General features: G+C 39.8%; 1 protein-coding gene across 4 annotated transcripts in view; it reads left to right on the top strand.

The window, feature by feature from the left end:
• Nucleotides 1-19,279, top strand: part of KLF7 (KLF transcription factor 7) — a 338,268-nt gene that overhangs the window by 263,522 nt on the left and 55,467 nt on the right. For 2 of the 4 annotated variants that reach the window (XM_081242674.1, XM_081242676.1), the window contains one exon: nt 4,039-4,669. In XM_081242674.1, the coding sequence (XP_081098800.1) occupies nt 4,039-4,669 (631 nt within the window). Of the gene's footprint in view, nt 1-4,038; nt 4,673-19,279 lie in introns of all 4 variants that reach the window. The other 2 variants (XM_081242675.1, XM_081242677.1) reach the window with 2 other exon arrangements.

The following is a 19,279-nucleotide window of genomic DNA, read 5'->3' as shown; positions in this document are numbered from 1 at the left end:
GATTAGATTGAAGTTAGGTACTTTTGGCAAGAATGGCACAGAATAATGTTGTGCCCTTTTCAGCCTATCATGTCCGGGGAGCATGATATCAATATGCTGTAAAATTTCATCATATGGTGAAGGTGGTGCATGCCAGGTTTCTCTACTGTAAAATTATTATTTTTGTCTTTGTAATTAATTAATGTCTTGTTGGGGGGGGGTGCTTTGAGACTAGGCAAATATCTTGTTTCTCATTATACCTTCATCTATTAATTTTAACATCCATTGGTGATTCTTGCCTGTACTCATTACTACTTTGTTGTTTGACTAATGGCAATTTTCTATTTCAATACTTCTATTTTCAATACTTCTATGTTTATTAATTGTAACTTTACTATAAGTAGGAGCTGATCTATCTCCTCCATTTATTTATTTATTCAACCACTTATTTATATCACTATGGATTCATGGATATTAATTGTATTCCATGGGTTAGAATCTGTTATCATTATTCGTTTTTGTTGCTCACATTGCCTAGATTTGGACTTTGAGAACGCCTTCAAGTTGGCTCATGAGTCTTTTTGACATGCCTCCATCACTTTATGAGCACTTCCTTACCTTCTGGTACGACAGTATATTCTAATCTCATCTTTATTTTCTTTGCCTCAGCCTTTGAATCAACTATTCCTCCAAGGCACTCTGGTCCCCTTTATTGGACAGTGATATTTAGAAACCAAGATCTTCATGCCAGGTGTGCTCACTGCCACTTGGGTATCTTTGCTAGCTCATTGACAGAGCTAGGAAATACATGTATATATACGCATACATGCATATACACATTTATTTCTATACATACCTCTGTGTATATATGTATTAAAATCTCTGAGTAAATACTGATACCTTAAATTCCAATTAAACATCATAGGCGTTTCTTAAGGGAGTTCTTATAATTATTTTTCAAAAACATTGGCGATAAACTCTCTCTTTTTTTTTTTTTTTTTTTTTTTTTTGTGGTACGTGGGCCTCTCACTGCCGTGGCCTCTCCCGCTGCAGAGCACAGGCTCCAGACGCGCAGGCTCAGCGGCCATGGCTCACAGGCCCATCCACTTTGCGGCGTGTGGGATCCTCCCAGACTGGGGCACGAACCCGTGTCCCCTGCATCGGCAGGTGGACTCTCAACCACTGCGCCACCAGGGAAGCCCTAAACTGTCTCTTTTGCTTGGAAATAATCTAACATTGAAATCCTCCTCATCATTAACGTTTTAATCTCCAACACTCCTGATGAGTTTCTGGTTGACAAAGTCTTCTTTTCTATCTAAGCTTCATCGCCAGCAAATATTACAAGAAGTGGATTTCTCAGGACAAAAATATTCTATAATGATTTCAGAGGGCTACTCAGCACATTATGATGGGTACTCATGCTTCTCTAACTCTCAGATGGAATAAGAATGCCTTGTATTAGGATTGCAAGTGATAGCCTCTCTTAAGTGGTCCAGATTTTCCCACATTTTAGTGATGGGAAGTATCTCCATCCTTAGATAATTAGTGTGATCCATGTGTTCTGGGATTCAAACTAGGGCATCCTGGGTAGGTTATTTTTTATCCTCCCTGAAGAGTGTGTAAATGCATTTAGAATCTCTCAGTTCCTTAGAACTCTGAGTATGAAGAGATCTGAGCTTCCTAATAATCACAACAATTTCTTAGTGACTTTTGATTCTTTGAGCTAAAAATATGTAAGATGACATGACATCCAAAAGCTCTATCCACAGACACTGGTGACTGTGGGTGTGAAATCATCCTTGTGTGTGAGGCCGGGAACTGCCTCAAGGACCTCTTATAACCCATGATTCAGCTGATTTCTATCTGAAACATATCTGTGTCTCTATGGTCTTGTTCTGCTCTGGGCAAAGCTAAAGGAGCATTACAATTATGTTCTAGAAGACATGTATTAGTGGTCATTTCTAGGATTGCTAGCCTCAGCCTAGTCCAGGTTAGGGTCAGCAGGTGGCTTTTGTAGAGTGGAGTAGAATAGAATGATCAAAATAATAGTACAAAGTTGATTTTATCTTTGTTTGATAGACATTATGTACTTGATGGGTACCAGACACTGTACTTGGCAGATGATGGTTTAAAAAGGAAAGGGGAGGTTTCAGGGGTAATATCTTATAATTCAGAAGTGAATTGACTGGGGCTAACACTGAGGGTTTCAATATTGGAAAGAAGTAAATGATAATTTTTAGCAATGAGATGGAAAAATGAAAGGGAAAATCTCTGAAGCATAGAATTCAGAAAAGGGGCAAATAAGGATAAGACAAATTCCTAGACCTGAGAAGGTGGTAGTACTTGTTTCGGATATAAAGTGGTGGGGAGCTACTCAGCAAGAGCTATTATTTAATCAATAAGCAAAATAGGATCAAACTTACTTTTCCAATAAGCTTTACTTGATTAATACCTCCATAATATAGAGTACAGAATTCATTGTCCACTCATCCCCTAAGAACTTATCAACATACTTTATTGTTATGTTATTTGGTACCACTTTGCTTATAAATTCATGCAATGTTTAGCTTGTAATTGTTTATTCTGCACCTACCTCACATGGGTCTATCACTGTCTTCTCCTTCTAACATACAGAAAGCCTTGCACCTTGCTGTGAACACAGTAGTTGAGTGAACACTTGTGACATGAGGGTTGAATGAAGATTGGAACCATTCATTAGTTTATCCTATTAAAAATCAATAGTGAGACCCAAAGGTGATTCATTGTTAAAAATCTGCTTTTCTTACTCAGTAATGCAGAGTTTTACCAGAAGGCTGATTAAAAACCAGTCTTTTGAAATGTCACCAAAATAAAATCCTTGACAGATACAACACAACTAGGTATATCATTAAAATAGATTCTTAACGGAATAAAAACCTAGAATCAGAACATTGGTTGAAAACATAGAAGCTCTACAGAGGCAGTAAATTAGGAGCTAGTCACATTTTAAATTTGCCATCAGTGTTTCTTTGTTGAAGCCCCAGAAGTTAGAGCAAATTGAACTGATAATATAAGTTAGCACCATGGTTTTCTACCAGATTCTGGGAGAGTAGGATTAAGTGAGGAGAGCTTTTAGATTATAAACTTGAAATCCGCTTTGGCCATAAAAGCGCTTCCCCTATCTTACAAAGACTTACATGCACCATGGATGAAGATTTGTTGAAACTCTGAAGGTTTCTGTTTCTTTGGTTTCTTTTTCCTCACTTCTTTACCGGGTGAAAACTTTATATTGAAATAGATTGTGTCTTATCGTTAACAATTCAAATAGCTATGACTAAACTTATTTTTATCGTGGAGTCAGAGATGTCAAACTATTGTAATGGGACTCGGGCTCCTTGCCACACAGTATGTAGCAATTGTATTTTGAATAACTTGCTGTAAACAATGGGGGTTTTGTCATGTGCATCAAAGGTTTTATACAAGGCGTTCTTTAGAACAGTGTCCATTCCTGCTGGTTAGGGAATCCATTCCCAAGGCAGGGCTTGCTGTTGGTTCAGCTCATGACTTAGTTTGGGTGGGCATGGTTCATTCTTCAGGGCAAGTTGGAAAATTGGCCTATTTTCGTGACTTACTAAAGTCTATTTGAAAAATTAAGTTGGACTGTGGGGAGTCTTATCTCAATATGAAAACCTTGTCTGATTCTATTTGCTTCTTGCTTGAGCGGGAACTCCTAGGGAGGCTTAGAGCATCCCACCTGCTGAATTGGATTGTGGAGCATGAGACTATTTTAACATTAAATGTTCTCAGGGAACTTGATGGTGTGAGATAGCCCTTCTGGGCTTCTAGTTCCCCATTCACTATAGTAGTTGAACTCATATCATGTGACCCTTGTGAACCCTTCAGAAGTGTCCAGGGAGAAAATAACAAGGTCAGACCTTTCAACAAGACAATTTCAGATACGAGCCATGAAACATTCTCTGTTCCTTCCTGTATCTTCTTCCTCAGCCTGTCAACATGTGGTCTCGTGGTGTTCTTTGCTTCTGATGGCTGTTTCTCTCCCTCCCTCCTTCCCCTCTGCAGACATGCCTTGAATTGGAACGCTACCTGCAGACGGAGCCTAGGAGGATCTCGGAGACCTTTGGTGAGGACTTGGACTGTTTCCTCCGTGCTTCTCCTCCCCCGTGCATTGAGGAAAGTTTCCGGCGCTTAGACCCCCTGCTGCTCCCTGTGGAAGCGACCATCTGTGAGAAGAGCTCGGCAGTGGACATTTTGCTCTCTCGGGACAAGTTGCTCTCTGAGACCTGCCTCAGCCTCCAGCCAACCAGCTCTTCTCTAGACAGCTACACAGCCGTCAACCAGGCCCAGCTCAACGCAGTGACCTCATTAACGCCCCCCTCGTCCCCTGAGCTCAGCCGCCATCTGGTCAAAACCTCACAGACTCTCTCAGCCGTGGATGGCACAGTGACGTTGAAACTGGTGGCCAAGAAGGCTGCACTCAGCTCAGTAAAGGTGGGAGGGGTGGCAACAGCAGCGGCAGCCGTGGCGGCAGCTGGGACAGTTAAGAGTGGACAGAGCGACAGTGAACAAGGAGGGGTAGGGGCTGAGGCATGCCCCGAAAACAAGAAGAGGGTTCACCGCTGTCAGTTTAACGGGTGCCGGAAAGTTTATACAAAAAGCTCCCACTTAAAGGCCCACCAGAGGACTCACACAGGTAGTGGTACAAGTTGGCCGCACGTGGTTTCTTCTTTTTCCTCCTTTAGCCTCATGGTGGGAAGGGCTTCTCTCTGTTCCGAGAAGTGGCATCCGTGCCAACTAGGAGGTGTAGAGAGGCAGGTGGGCCTGGGTGGGGAAGCAGGTGACTCGCTCGTTACCTTAGGATCTCCAGGTGTCCTGAGCACAGGACATGGGTTTGTCACTCACTGGCTCGGAGACACTTTCAGAGGCAATAATTCTACAACCAAGGTGTAGAATCAGACACTACTGAGGATGCCTGAACAGGGGCTCTGGTGGTGTGACTCACAACCGTACGTGATATGGGCCCTTGTCACTTTCCTGGCACTTTTCATTGTTTTATCAGTGTAATTTTGCAGTTTGGATCAACACTGGAATCCGAGGAGGTACATTTGAAATTCACAATTGAACAAGGTAGCCAAGGTGTCCCTATTCACTCTTTTTTCCAGCATCCCTGATTTTTCATCAAAGTCACCAACAGCAGGAGGGTTTCAGAGTTCATTAGAGGTGATCATTCTATAATTAATTGGCATCTCCTTTTTTGCATTGTTCTCTGGCGCATGCTTTATGGAGAGATGGCAGAATTGCTTTTTAATGAGCTTGTTACTGAGAAGTTGCTAAAGTGATTACATTGCTATGTGTGTGGTAAGGGCACTGGGGACCGTCGGGGACTGTATATTTTCCTCAAGACTTCTGTGGTGACTCCCAGGAATCATGTTGATCTTGGGAGCAATGGGATAATTTGGAAGAGGGGGAAACCGCAGAGAAAAGAGTGAGATTAGCATATTCCTTGAATCCTGGTCTTTGTTCTCTGGTTTGAGTTGGAAGCTTAGAGCTGGTGTCTCTTCTTGGGGTTAGCATCGTCGGAGCAATTACTGTCATTGGGGCGTTTTTAATGAGTCCCTGACAGTGTATTGCTGGTATGGTTTTTGCATACTGCGTGCACAGTACCAGCTGGACAGGGAAAAGCTCCGAAAGTATAAACAGCAGAATCAGAGTGTTGTCAGGGAGAAATAGGTGATTGGATCTAGGCTAGGAGATGTGTTGGTGAGAGTTCTTTTCGGGCTTACTGCTTGTCTTCCAGGTACCCTGTGGTGGTTTGTGGACTGTGTCACCAGGGAAGTATACAGTGCAAAGTTCATTGACTGGAAAATCAGGAAAACCTGGGTTCTATTCCAATGCTATAACTAACTAGCTTTGTGACCTTGAGCACATCGCTTTACCTCACTGGCGGCCTCATTTTCCACATCTGCCAAACAATCTGGATCTTAAGGCCCCTCTCAGCTTTAATTTTCCTGGGGGGAGGGGGTCTGTGAAATGTCTTTGTGCAGGACAGAGGAGCTTCCCTGAGGTAGGAGTGCATAATGTGTGACTAGAAGCCATCACCACCGTGAACCTGGAAGGTACTCCCACGGGAGGATGAGCGTGGACGTTGCTTCTTCACGCCACAGGACTTAGGCATGCTCTCCTCTAACTCCGAACTGACTTTCCCTTCTGCCCTTGCTTGGTTCAGGGGAAGGTCCCCTAAGGTAACTTTGAACCTGTGGCTCAGGTTCAGGTGCCACTCAGGGTTCCCATTGGAGATTGGGTTCAAGTCCTCCAGTCCACATACATCAAGGCGAAAGCTTCCTACTATTTTCAGCTTTTTTTTTTTTCCTCTCTCTGATATTGTCCTGGAGATCATTTTATTTATATGTCTTTCTTTCTCAAGTCAATGAGTAAAGTAACGAGAAGACATTGCAGTGCTCCCAGGCTTCAACCCTGACTCATCTCCTGTTCCCCGCAGGAAACCAGAGAAGGCAGGATGAGGCTAGAAGGTTGAGCTTTGTTGGGGGTGTGGAATTCATGCTTATGAGCACATTTTTTCATGACTGACGTGAGACAGGCTATGTCCTGCCTAGTATGGAGACTGGACGGCTCTGGGGAAGCAGAGAGTCTTTTTGGGGGGTGAATCCAGAGCATTTTCTTCTTTTCCCTATCCCCTCTTTCCAACGGATGTGTTAGAAGGATAACTCTGAGGAGTGATGCATATTTTGTGCTTTGTTTTTTGGGCGTTTTCTGTTCAGAGTGATTATCAAGGTGGAGCTCATTATGTTTCCCAGCACCTGCAACCCCTTGCCGTATAGCGGATTAAAGTGGAAGGAATCCTCCCCGTGGGGAGTTTACCCAAGAAGGCAACATGCATTACTAGAAAGGCAGTACTGCAGAGTGGTTAAGAGCAGGGCTTTGCAGTCAGGGAGACTTGGGTTTGAATTCTGGCTCTACAACTTCCTAGATTTATGACCTGGATACATGATGTATCTTCCCTGAGCCTCAGTTTCCTCATCTGTAAAATAGGGATAATTTACCTCCAAGATTGTTTTGAAGATTAAATGAGTAAACATATGTAAAATACTTGGCAGATGGTAAGAGCTCATTAAGGATAGTAATAGGGTTGGTTGTAGTTGTGACTATTGCCGATGATATTGATTAGCAGTGATTTTGTGCAAAAACAGCTTTATGTAAACTAGAAATAAACCACTTAAGGTTAAATGCCACCAAAAAACAAGAAGCTTTTCTTTCCTCACTTCCATAATTTCAGTGTAGGGGTGATGATACAAGAACATTACTCATGGAGGGTGAAATTGGACATGCAGGCATTGGCCCATTGAAGTTGGCAATAATGTAGAGCATGACTTTCCTAAAACAGCACAGGAAGCAATGGCCTTGCACCCTCCAGAAGCATGTTGCCCGTAAAACCTTCTGCAGAGACAAGCATGGAGGGAAGAGTAGGTGCTATGAGAAAGAGAAAGGATAGGAGGGGAGGTAGAAGTGGAGATGAGGGATGAGGAGAGGGAATCTGAATTAATTTGGATGAAATGGATGAGAATCAGAAGTATTTATTTGGAATTGGTGTGAAGGGGGCACATGGGGAACTGAAAAAAACAAAAGTGATAATTTATGTGGTGTGGATGAACTAAGAATAATGAAAAAAGCATGAAGGATGGAATCAAATTAAGTGCAAACATATCAAGGAAGTAGACTAGTAAAAAGCTTGAGGGCAAAGGTATACGGTGATGGGAATTCAGTTTGGAGACGAGTCTGCTGCTAGAAGTGAATGGAGTAGGAAGAGCCGCTGACCAAGTGTTGAAATGAAATGGGATCTGGGGCTTCCCTGGTGGCGCAGTGGTTGAGAGTCCGCCTGCCGATGCAGGGGACGTGGGTTCGTGCCCCGGTCCGGGGAGATCCCACATGCCGCGGAGCGGCTGGGCCCGTGAGCCATGGCCGAAGGGCTCTGGTTGGATTCAGGCAAGCTGTTTTAACACAGGGCTCACTTTAATTCAGTGAAAATATTTTCTTATCCTTCAGCTGGGGAAGCGTTTTGGGACATAAAAATAGAGAGGAGAGAGAGAGAGAGAGAGAGAGAGAGAGTGGGAGAGGACCTCGCATTTTGTTCTCTAGAGTTATATATATGATCTATCTCTTCTATATGGTAATATGTTGAAAAAGAGACACACTTGCAAATGTGAAATAAAATGTGTGGGTCTCTGTCTATGCATAAAGAAAGACAATACGTTGTTGGTAACATGGATTTCCATGCATTGAAGAATTTTTAAAAGTGTTATTCATTTAATCTTTATACAGATAGGATTTACTGAGCTGGAAAAGATATGCTTCTTCTTCTTCTTTTTTTTTTTTCCCTTCTGTGTCTGTTTTTTGAGGATGCTGAATCCTTCAAACTTTTTGCCCTGAAGGATGTTAGGCAGTGAGGTGGCTTTTCTTTTTTTCAGGTAGCAGATGTTCAAGTTGGTAGCTAGGGCACAAATACTGCTTGCCCAAGGAGGTGAAGTGAGGGATGGGGGAGCCAGGCTGGGGGTGGCAGAAGATGAGGCAGGGACTGGGACAAAAGGAATATTGTGAAGTAGCAGAATCATAGTGAAAGGAAGCATATAAAAATGGACATATGGTTTATTCATTGGGAAGAGCACTTAGTGCTGGCATGAGCGTAAAAATGTCCTTTAGCAGCCAAGCCATTACAGACCTTTCTCTCCCACTCTGTTTTCTGGTCTTTGTATAATATATTTTTCTTTCTCAATAAGTCAACCATTATGTTCATAGTTTTATTCATCTTCTTGGAGAAAACTAAATAATTCTTATATTTTGACGCAGGGGAATCCCTCACTTTCAATTAAAAAAACCCACTTTATTATGCTTATTTTCAGCAAAAATCAATTTGTTAAAATGTTAGTAGTTTCTATTCAAAATGAGAAAGAATAATATTCCACATTTCTTCTCGATCACTGCTGAGTAGGAAAGGAAGAAAGTCTGTATTGAAATGGTGCTTTGTGTTAAGTGAGCAGACTTTTCTAATATGGAAATTCATATAAAAGCATGTCCACATTTACACTATTAAGATGAGTCAGGCTGGTAAAGTCCGGACAAAGGCCAGCAATGAAGTCTTTGGTTGTTGGTCACAGAAGAGGGAGAAAAGAGGCCACGTCCTCTCTTGTGCTACTTGGAGAGCTCTCTATAGACTGGGGTTGCTTTAGCCTAATCCATGGGTGGTGATAGGACATTCTAGATTTTGCACTGAAAAATATAAAAGTATGCTTTCTAAGTGAAAAGATAAAATGAACGTGCAATTTACTTAGCATTCTATATCTGCTTTGGGGTGGTCATAATGAATCAAGATGTGGCACAATCTCTAAGTTTAATTAGGATTTAGGGAAATTGTTTTTAAATGGAAAGGTGAGTAAAAACATTACAAACAAAAAGATGAGTGTAGTATTTAAGAGGCAAACAAAAGTGCTTATTTTATACATATAATGAAAGTTCTTTAAAGTTTGAAATATAATTTATTTTACTTTTCAACAAATACTTATAAACACTTCCTATATGCCAGGTATTGTTCAGAGTAATAAGAAACAAAATTCAATTGAGTAAATTTTAAAGATCTTACTGGCTTTATTCAGTGATTTATGAATTGGGCAACATCTCATCTAACAAATAGAAAGGAACTCTGAAGCACTATACAAAACAAAAGACTTTTATAGACAGAAGGGGGCTGGACAAGGAAGTTGTACCAGCAAAGAGCTGATTGTTTGTGGCAAGGTCACCTTCCTTTAGGGGATGACAGAGGTCTATCAGGCAAATTACCTCACTAGTGCTCATCAGGTAATTCCAGATTGACTGGTTTAAGATTCCATTCTTGGGGCAGGTGAACCTATATTAAAATTGTAAGTTTCAGTTTGGTGAAGTGGGGCTTAGCACAAGTGACTCCATTTTGGGCCAGTTGTCTCTTTTTTTTTTTTTTTTTTTTTTTTTAACAATTCTCCCCTTCTGATCAGACTCAGCCTGAGAGATGTGATCAAAATTTAACGCATTAATGCCACTCCCAGCTACTGCTCTGAAGATCTCACAGTTTTTGCTGATTCTCTGTGTGCTATTCACAGGTCATGACTTAAGGTTTACACTTTTTAAGTTGGTGATTCTCTTCATCCCTTTTCTGACATTTCAGTCTTAGGGTATTACTTGCTTGGTGATTAGTGACCATGAACATGCACTTAAACGTGCATTTAAAGTGTACCAGGAAGACTACTATGATTATTGTAAGCAAGACAATTCCCAGTGTCTGGAGTGCACTTCAGAGCCATGCTCCCCAAGACCCAAACCAATCAAAATCAAATACATCAAGAAAGACCTCATTGAAGGAGTCACTTTTTAAAGCCAAGTGGTTTATTCAGTGATTTTATGTAGCTGAGTTTCAGCTTCCCCGGAAGTGATAATCCAAGTGCAGCAGGTGGTATTGGACGCAGCACAGACACCTTATTGTTCAGCTAAAAGATAATCAAGGGCTATCCCATTATCAAGAACAACCTTGGTCAGAGTCTAAGGAATTTTCTTGGGCAGCTATTGCTTTAGCAGTGGATTCTGCAGTACTTTCAAGAGTTAAGGAAGGTTCCTGATCATAGTCTCATTTGTACTCACTCCTAACCAGGGAAGTAAGTGCCTGCCAAAGGAAGTGAATCCTAAGTCCTGAAGCCTTCTGATAGGTCCCTTCTAACTTGACAATGTAAATCAGGGGAATTGACCAATGAGCTGCCTCAGTTTGATTGTGGACGGTTAGGGGCACAGTTAGGTAACCTAAGAGGCATTGCCTCGTTATGTACCAGCCATCTAGGCATGCATAAGCCCGAGGAGAATGATAATCACCACAGACAAAGATTAATCATGTCAGGGCACAAATCATTCCCATGAAGGTGGCACTGTTAACGGATTCATTTCCAGGGATCGTTGCACTTGCCCATTCAAGCCAGGGGTCAGTTAGTTTTTCAGTGTATTTGGAAAGTAAATCTCCTAGCCCAAAATAAAGAGTTCTAAATTCCTTGCAAAAATGGGTGCAGCTGGTAAGATCTTTTCATGATTGGGGTAAGATCTGATTTAGATAATCATAAGAACGTCAGGGTGCAAATGTACTGTGGTTTGTCTAGGTATTGTGTCTAGTTGGGCAAGTACAGCTATAATCAGAGAAAAATAAAAACAAGGCACTGAATGTCCTGGCCATAAAAGTTAGACCCTCTAAGTGACTTCTAAGGGGGGTTCAATTGTAGTTTACAGGACATTAGGAATAGAAGAAAAATTGGTCGCAGGAAGGACCAGGGGGTCTCTAGCATTATGGACAGGTTGGAGTTTTTAATGGCAAAGCCAGCAGTCTAAAAGGTTATCCCCCTTAGTAATGGCCTGGGAGATATGATGGTGTTGTCGTTCCAGGCCAATGCCACAGTAAAGGAAAGGAAGAGAAGAGGAAAGGATTTTTAATGTTTAGTTAAAGTATGAAGTCTTGATTCAGCATCTTGGGTGGAAGCAGTCTATACTGATGTCAGCTACTTCTCTTCCTAGTCAGTTTGATTTGCAGGTCTCCAGAGTGTGCCCAGGAGCAGATGTCAGGTGGAGCCTTCTTCAGCTGTAAGATATGTACCCAAGGTTCAGTGCCTTCTAGTTTTTCAGCAGTGTCAGTGGTCAGGAGCACTTGGTAAGGTCCTTTCCATGAGTCTCACTTTTGCAAAAATATCAGAGTAAAACAATAACTGCCTGTAAATTATAAAAGACTTTAAAATGCCCACTGTTAAGATCTGATGAGAACTCATTTGCTAAGGAAGTGTATTTATTTCTGTGATATATATTTTAAGATAGTAACTGGAATTACGACTGATAACATTTTAGCAGAACATTTAAGAATTCCAGGAATTTCATACGATTTCTGGAACACTTATTACATATACAAATACAAAATAGAGAAGACTTATTGTTACCTATTTGACAAAGTTTCTCATTTAATTTAACATATCAAATAAGCCTATTTAGTTTAACATCTTCCTTTTTATGAGGAGACAGAACAAATCTCTTGAGATGTTCCAGGGGCCCTCTGGAAAATCCCAAAGAAAGTTTGAAGTCAAAAAACTTCACTTAGAATTTGATTTGGGGGAAGTGTGTCAAAAATATCCATTTAATAGTGACAGTAGATACTGTTAAAGGCAAATACAGAAGGTTACATAGTTGTAAGTAAAACTTAGCTCTTTTAATATTGAGAAGATTGGGTTTTCTCAAGCATTCAAAGACCTGATAAAGACAGTGTGAAGCACAATAAGTTGCTGTGGTAAGACACAAAATCTTCACTGTCCAGGCAGATTACTTAAAAAATAAAGAAAATTTCACAATCCATTATCAAAAGCAGACTAAAAGTCCAATAAAACCTTGTAATTTTAACAGAGAAAACCAAATTCTAATTTTGTACCAGTGTACTTTTGATATTAAAACTCATTTTTTTAAACTTAAATAAATTCATTCTAATCTTAGCCAGCCTGACTACACATAAAATTTGTTTCCCAAGGTTCCTTTTCCACGAAGTTTCTACAATTTTGTCCTATTTTTTTTCTCTTTCTCATTTTAGAACAATCAGTCATTTTACTTTCCTTACCTACTTTTCATACACAGTTGTTTTCCTTCACCCTTATTTTTTCTAAGTAGTTTTAATTACATATATTGATAATATTGAAAATAAGGAATGCATCCTTAATTCATAGTGAAAACTAAGATGTAAGAAATTGTGAACTGTCTCTTATATGGGCATTCTGTGGATTGGCAAATTTATAAATACGTTTCATAATTTCTAGAAGTATATTCTTTCTCATAATAAATTTTCCAGTGTAGCAAAAAAAAAAAAAAAAAACCATGTCTACTAATAAACCCAAGTTTCTCAGTAATAAGAAGCTAAAAGATAAACCTATGTTCAGGACTAATGTTCCAGTATTTATATGGAAATGATCTAGATAGTCAGTGACTATTCATCATTTAATTTAACTTAGCAAAACTCTAAGGTTTCAAGTTACCAAGAAGATTTGGGGAAACTATTTAAGTAGATATACCATAACCATAGTTATTGCTGGAAAGTGGAAACGCTTACCCACTTACATCTATTTAAATCACTTGTTCTTAACAGTTATGTTTAGATTACTCATGAAAATTTTATCATACCAAGTTATTTTTCTTGCTGAAAAATTTTGTAACGGAGATAACATGAACTTATTTCACTAGTAAACCCAGGTAGAATAAAATTGTATGTCTGCATTATTTTCAATGTTGATAACTCTAAAGACATATCTATTTTAATTAAGCCAACAAACTTAAACTAGCTTTTATTTACTGAAGATTATCCTAGGTCATGTGAACTTGAAAAACATTTGAGTTAGTTTTCATATTTCTGAGACTGTTTAATTTATATAGCATTTGTTTTTAAACCAATTAAACGGAGCCCTTTACAAATTAATTTTAGCAATACCATCCAGAGGTAGAAAATACCACACATCTACAGCACATATACAGTTGACCCTTGAACAATGTGGGGTTCAGGGGTGCCAACCCTCTGCGTAGTGGAAAATCTGTGTGTAACTCATCGTCCGCCCTCTGTATACATGGTTCCTCTATATCTGCGGATTCAACCAACTGCAGATCATATAGTACTGAAATACTTACTCTTGGAAAAAACCTGCAAACAAGTGGATCCAAGCAGTTCAAATCTTTGTGGTTCAAGTGTCAACTGTGTATATAGACACACATAAACATACAGACTGACTCAGACACCTTAGAGCTTCCATTCTCAAATTTTAGCCATGAATTAGGTACAATAATACAAAACTCACTAGTTATATAAAATAAGTTGGATCAAAATTGTGTGTTTGGCAGATGGAATAAGTTAAGGCTCAGATGGCTAAAGCTTTTCACTAATATTTGTGAAGAAGACACTTAAGATTTTTCATTTGTCTAAGTTCCAAATAACTCCCTACCCCCTTTTTTCCCTTTGGTAAGAATTACCTCCCTGGAGTTTGCATTTCAAAGAGATATGGCCTAGATACGATTTCCTGGAGAAGACCTGGTAGAACGTTTACATCTCAAAGGCACAGGAAAAGAATGCGAGTTCTTCCAAGAAGGACTCTTGTTTTATAAGGCCAGAAGTTTTACAATACCTACAAGTCTTTTGAGATGAGTAGGGGAGGTTTGGGGATTGGACTTCGAATTGTTTCTAGAGCTGCATTTCTGGTTTTTCAAAAATTTGTAAGATAGGGGCAGTTGCTTTTAATTTCTCAAAGAAGTGGGTTGTAGCCTAAATGATTATCAAGGGGTTGATTTGCTTATTCAACCACATTATCTTCAATTTGCTTTTTTATATTGGGGAGAGAATTTCCAACTAAGATGGAAATGAAAATTTATGTTCTGGATTTAGAGCTGTTTGTCTTTGGAATGTTTTAGTAAATCCTTCCACAAAGGCATCAGAATATTTTTTGTTATTTTATTTTTTTCCTCCTGGATACATAGTTTCATTTGTCTTAGGGGAGAAGGTTTAAAAATTTTTTTCTATCAGGCTCTGAATATCAGCTTCCAGTTTGGCCAACTTCTGATCACAGAGCTACTTAAAAATGCTGTCAAATATCTTGTCAGTTTTCAGCTGACACACGCAATAAATATAAATAAATAAAATGAAATAAAAAATACAGGCAGTATTGAACAATCCTATGGACTCAAGAGATGTCCCCAAAGAGGGTGCAAAAGTTATTACCCTCCCAAGATCCAGAGCCACTCTCAAAGATAGCCAAAAGGAGAAAGAAAGAAAGAAAGAAAGAAAAAAAAGACTTAGACAATTCCCCTGAGGGCTGGCTGTATACCCAAGCTGCAAATGGAGTTTAACCCACATTTCTGTCCAGCCATATCTAGCTGCAAATGGGATGTAACCTACATTTCTGCCCAGTCGTATCTTGAGGCCCTCAAATTGACAAGCCAAGTTCTCAGGACGTAAAACAAGACAAACAAGAAGGTAACAGCTGTCCTTGGGAGAGAAAGGATCAATAACCAATGGATCTGGATTTAGAAAGGAAGGAGCAATGTGAAATTTTATTTTCCTCTCCCAACTGGGCATAACAGACAGAAATTCAGGAGAGCCCCCTCTGGTAAGAACTCTCACTCTTCGCTGGCTTCTGCCAGTTTCCCAGGATCCCATCTGCAGGTTGTAGTATCTACCAGAATTTGACAAGGTTTTTCCATTAATTTTAATTTTATTTTTCCTTGGCTGTTTAAGGGAATAATGTAGCAGTTTACCAGAAAATCTCTCGGAGTCCTGTCAACTCTGGGAGGGGTGCATATGGGGACCTTCCTTTGAGGGTAGATATGGGGGTGTCTGTATGGCCACTAACTTGGCAGACTTGTTCAGTCCTGTAGTCTCTTCAGAATGGAAAGACAATTCAGACAGAAGACAGTAGAAGGAATGTTCCAGCAAAGGGGGGTAGAGGGGAGCAGTAGGAACTCTGTCCCTCCTGTGGTCTTTGGTTTTAGGTACCTCCTGAGTCTTTTCATTAGCCTTTTATAACACATCTTTCAGTGAAGGTAGTTTGGAACTTTGGAGCCTTTTGGAGCCTCTGCATGCCAATTACAGTAGGTATCCCATTCTGTTTGTTTGATTTGGGAGCCCTTGTTTTAAGGCACGCTTTCTTAAATGATCATGTCTAATTGGAACATTCCCTATAATGGCCGTTGTAATTCTAGGTTGTCTTTAGTAAGGTTTTGCCATTGTTGTTAAGATATTTATAGCTTCCGGGACCATAGTTCTTAGACATAAAATAAGCAGGTGTGCCAGAGGTAGTGTACTCAGTTCTTTGAAACATAAGGATCCCAATTTTTTTAGCTAAGCCTTGGGTCTCTCGGAGCCAAAATTAATACCCAAGAGGGATGTGGCACTGGGTTGGGGATTGTGTGGTGTTTTACAGCATACCTTGTTGTGTGGAAATTTTCTTGGGATCGGCAGGTGACCTGGTGTCAGTCTAACCTGTTTTGTGACCAGTTTATCCTAACACAGGAGTCTTTTGAATTAGGTGACAAGTGCTCTAACAGCTTTTAAGTGCTTGACCATACCCATCAATTTTGTGGCTTTTGTCTTCTGAGATTCCCATTAACAATAGTCTTTACCTCCTATGCACACTAACATACCAGCAGTAACCAAAGAGACGTTACTGCATACTGGCCAAGAGAAGGTGCTAGGTGGACACCACCAGCTGTTCCCAATGAGGAACTACAGACTAAACTAACAGTCCCTAATAAATGGGGACTGTGGACTAACCAAGGGCTAGGGACTTGGGTTCCACGTGGGACCGTCTGCCAGCTCACGCTGACCCACTAAGCCCTGGACTGGGACTGTGGTCTAACCAAGGGCTAAGGATTGGCACTCTGTTAGAGCCTCCTGTCATACTAGACTGGCTCATTAACCTTGTACTGGAAAGCCAATTGGATCAGGAGCTCAGTGCAAAGAGAGCAGAACTCAGAGCTGAGAGGAACTTACCCACAGCCCTTGAAAATGATGAGACAGACAAAGAACTCAAAGGGTTTACAGGTACCAGTGCCTGTGTTTCTCATTATCTCTGAAGCCATCAGAAGTTTCCTTTGGATCCCACCACTGTCTCCAAATCTGTTAAAAAACAAAATTCAACTGAATAAATTTTAACGATCTTATTGGCTTTATTCAATGATTCAAGAATTGGGCAGCATCCCATCTGGCAAATAGCAAGGAGCTCTGAAGAGCTGTACAAAATGTAAGACTTTTATAGGCAGAAGGTGGCAGGACAAGGAAGTTATACCAGCAAACAGCCGTTTGTGGCAAGATCATCTTCCTTTAGGGGGGATGGCAGGGGTCTCTCAGGCAGATTACCTCACTAGTGCTGACCAGGTAATTCCAGATTGACTTGTTTAAGATTTCATTCTTGGGGGAGGCAAAAACTATAGTTAAGTTAGGTATTAAGTCTTGGTTTGATGATGTGGGGCTTAGCACAAATGACTCTATTTTGGGCCTGTTGTCTTTTATTTTTTTAACAGAAATCTTTTACAAATATAACCCTTTAAGCCATATTAATCTAATGACACAGGTGCTATTCTTATTTCACAGAGGAGAAAAATGAGACCAGGAGAGGTCAAGTAACTCGTCCAGTGTCACAGAGGTCCTAGATGGCTGGGCCAAGATTCAAATCAGACAGTATTGCTGCAGTCCGAGCTCTTAACTTCTGTGCTAACTCATGAGGGGAAAAGAAGTCATACAGATATTTTTCTTCATAACGCATTCAGAGGAAATGAGAAACTTCTAGTTTAAATACAAATTGACAATGAAAACTACTTTAAGTGTCTTCTAAATAGGTAAGAACTGGCAGGATCCTTAAACATACTGCCTCATCAAGTGACTAAGAGCCAGAGCAAGGAAATTACAAAGGAATGATCTTCCGTTTCCAGGCCCATTATTGTTACTGCAATAGTTACTATTATTATGGTCATTACTATTAAACCATTTTTTTTTTACTTTAAAATTAAAGAGAGACTTTCTTATAACATTCCCAATTCACTCATTAAAATGACAAATGTTAATACTCTATCCATATGAAATAATAAAAACAAGCATTATCACATATAGTGGAAACTGAGGACCAAAACTATAAAAATGCCTTAGTCCAGTATATACGACCTGCCACTGGCAGAATTAAAATTTGTACCATGTCCCTTAGGCTTGCATTCTATTTAGTAGAATTTAGTAGTATTCTTATTTACTTTGTTCATTCAGTCATTCTACAAACAGGTATTAAGTGCCCATAGATGTCAGGTGCCGTGCCACAGAAATGACCAGCAGTTAAGAAGGGAAGAACCAGTCAGATAAGGAGTTCTAAAGGAAGACAGAGCATTAAATGAGATTAGGGCTCCTGTCCATTGTCAGAAGCAGCATGGATGATTCAGAGATACAAAGTAGCTCTTCTCTTTCTGGAAAGGGTGTTTTTTATTGATGCTGTTCATCTTTTAAAATGATGCCAATGTGATAATACACTAATGTATATAAAATAGAAACCCTAATTCGAGGTCAGGCGTACCAGCAGGATAAAATTAAATACCTCAGTCTGGAACTGTAGGGGGCCCATCGACCACTTTCAACCTCCTCAGCGCCATAGATAAGAATTCTTTGAATTTATACAATAGCAACTGAAATAGGGCAATTTTGAGACATTAAAGGGCCTTTAATATGCTGAGACACATGGCTGCTAATGAAGTTTATCCATGTGTTGAGGCAGAAACTCATTAAACCCCTATTATGGGATGGAAACTAGCATAAGGGTTAACTGTTCAGTTCACAAGGTGGAGAGAGTTTAATGGGAGGGTTTGATAGTTTGGATTTAGCATATTCAGGGGCTTAAGAGAAAGAGTTTGAAAGAAGGGTCGTGAATGAGGTGGTGAGAAACAATTGATGGGAGAATTTTATGACTCAGGAAAATCTTAGAGCTTCACCACATGATAATTTAGCAATATGCTAGCTCTTAACATTTATGAAGATAAATTTAGGTAAACATATATTGAGTAGAATGGCTTAAACTCAGCATATACACAGCAAACACATTTATTTTATTATTATAATATGGTAATAACTGTAGGCTTTTGGGGATGCCTATTCCAGGTGTCCTTTTAATGGATAATTGGTAGTCACAAAGTAAATAAATATGTTAAAATAAGAATTGAGGAGAAAGAAAAAACCATGAAATTAAAAAGTATTTCACCATAAACAATATTTATTGAACACCCACTATATTAGGTACTGTTCTTTCCCCCATCTCTGAGAACCTCATTTTTTGATACAAAAGCCTGAAATATGGTTTCATAAAGCCATTATATTTAGAACCTGATTTCAGAAGAGAATAGAGCATGGATTGGGGATGGCAGGTAGGAAGAAGGAAGAGAAAAGAGGAATCTCATTTCAGAAAAGACAATGGGAGTTATTGAATTTTATAAATTCTAAGATTTAAAGGTTAGGCCAGCTTTGTTTGCTAAAGAGGAAAAGAGGTTCATGAGAAGTCTGTGCAAATGAAGGAATGGCATTGGGAAGGCCAAGTGTGAACCTGAAAAAAACTGTTCCCTTTAATAAATAATTAATGTATAGATGCTGTTTCTAATACAGTAAGAATATTAATAACCATGATCATTATGGTTATCCTGTATATATTATATTGGGAGGTTGGAGGAAAGTTAAACAGAGCTTTGTAAA

Source organism: Mesoplodon bidens (genome assembly GCF_964165515.1).
Source record: "Mesoplodon bidens genome assembly, chromosome: 8".
NCBI classification, from domain to species: domain Eukaryota; kingdom Metazoa; phylum Chordata; class Mammalia; order Artiodactyla; family Ziphiidae; genus Mesoplodon; species Mesoplodon bidens.
Note: the sequence above shows the minus strand (reverse complement) of the source record. Positions and strands in the feature narration are given on the sequence as shown.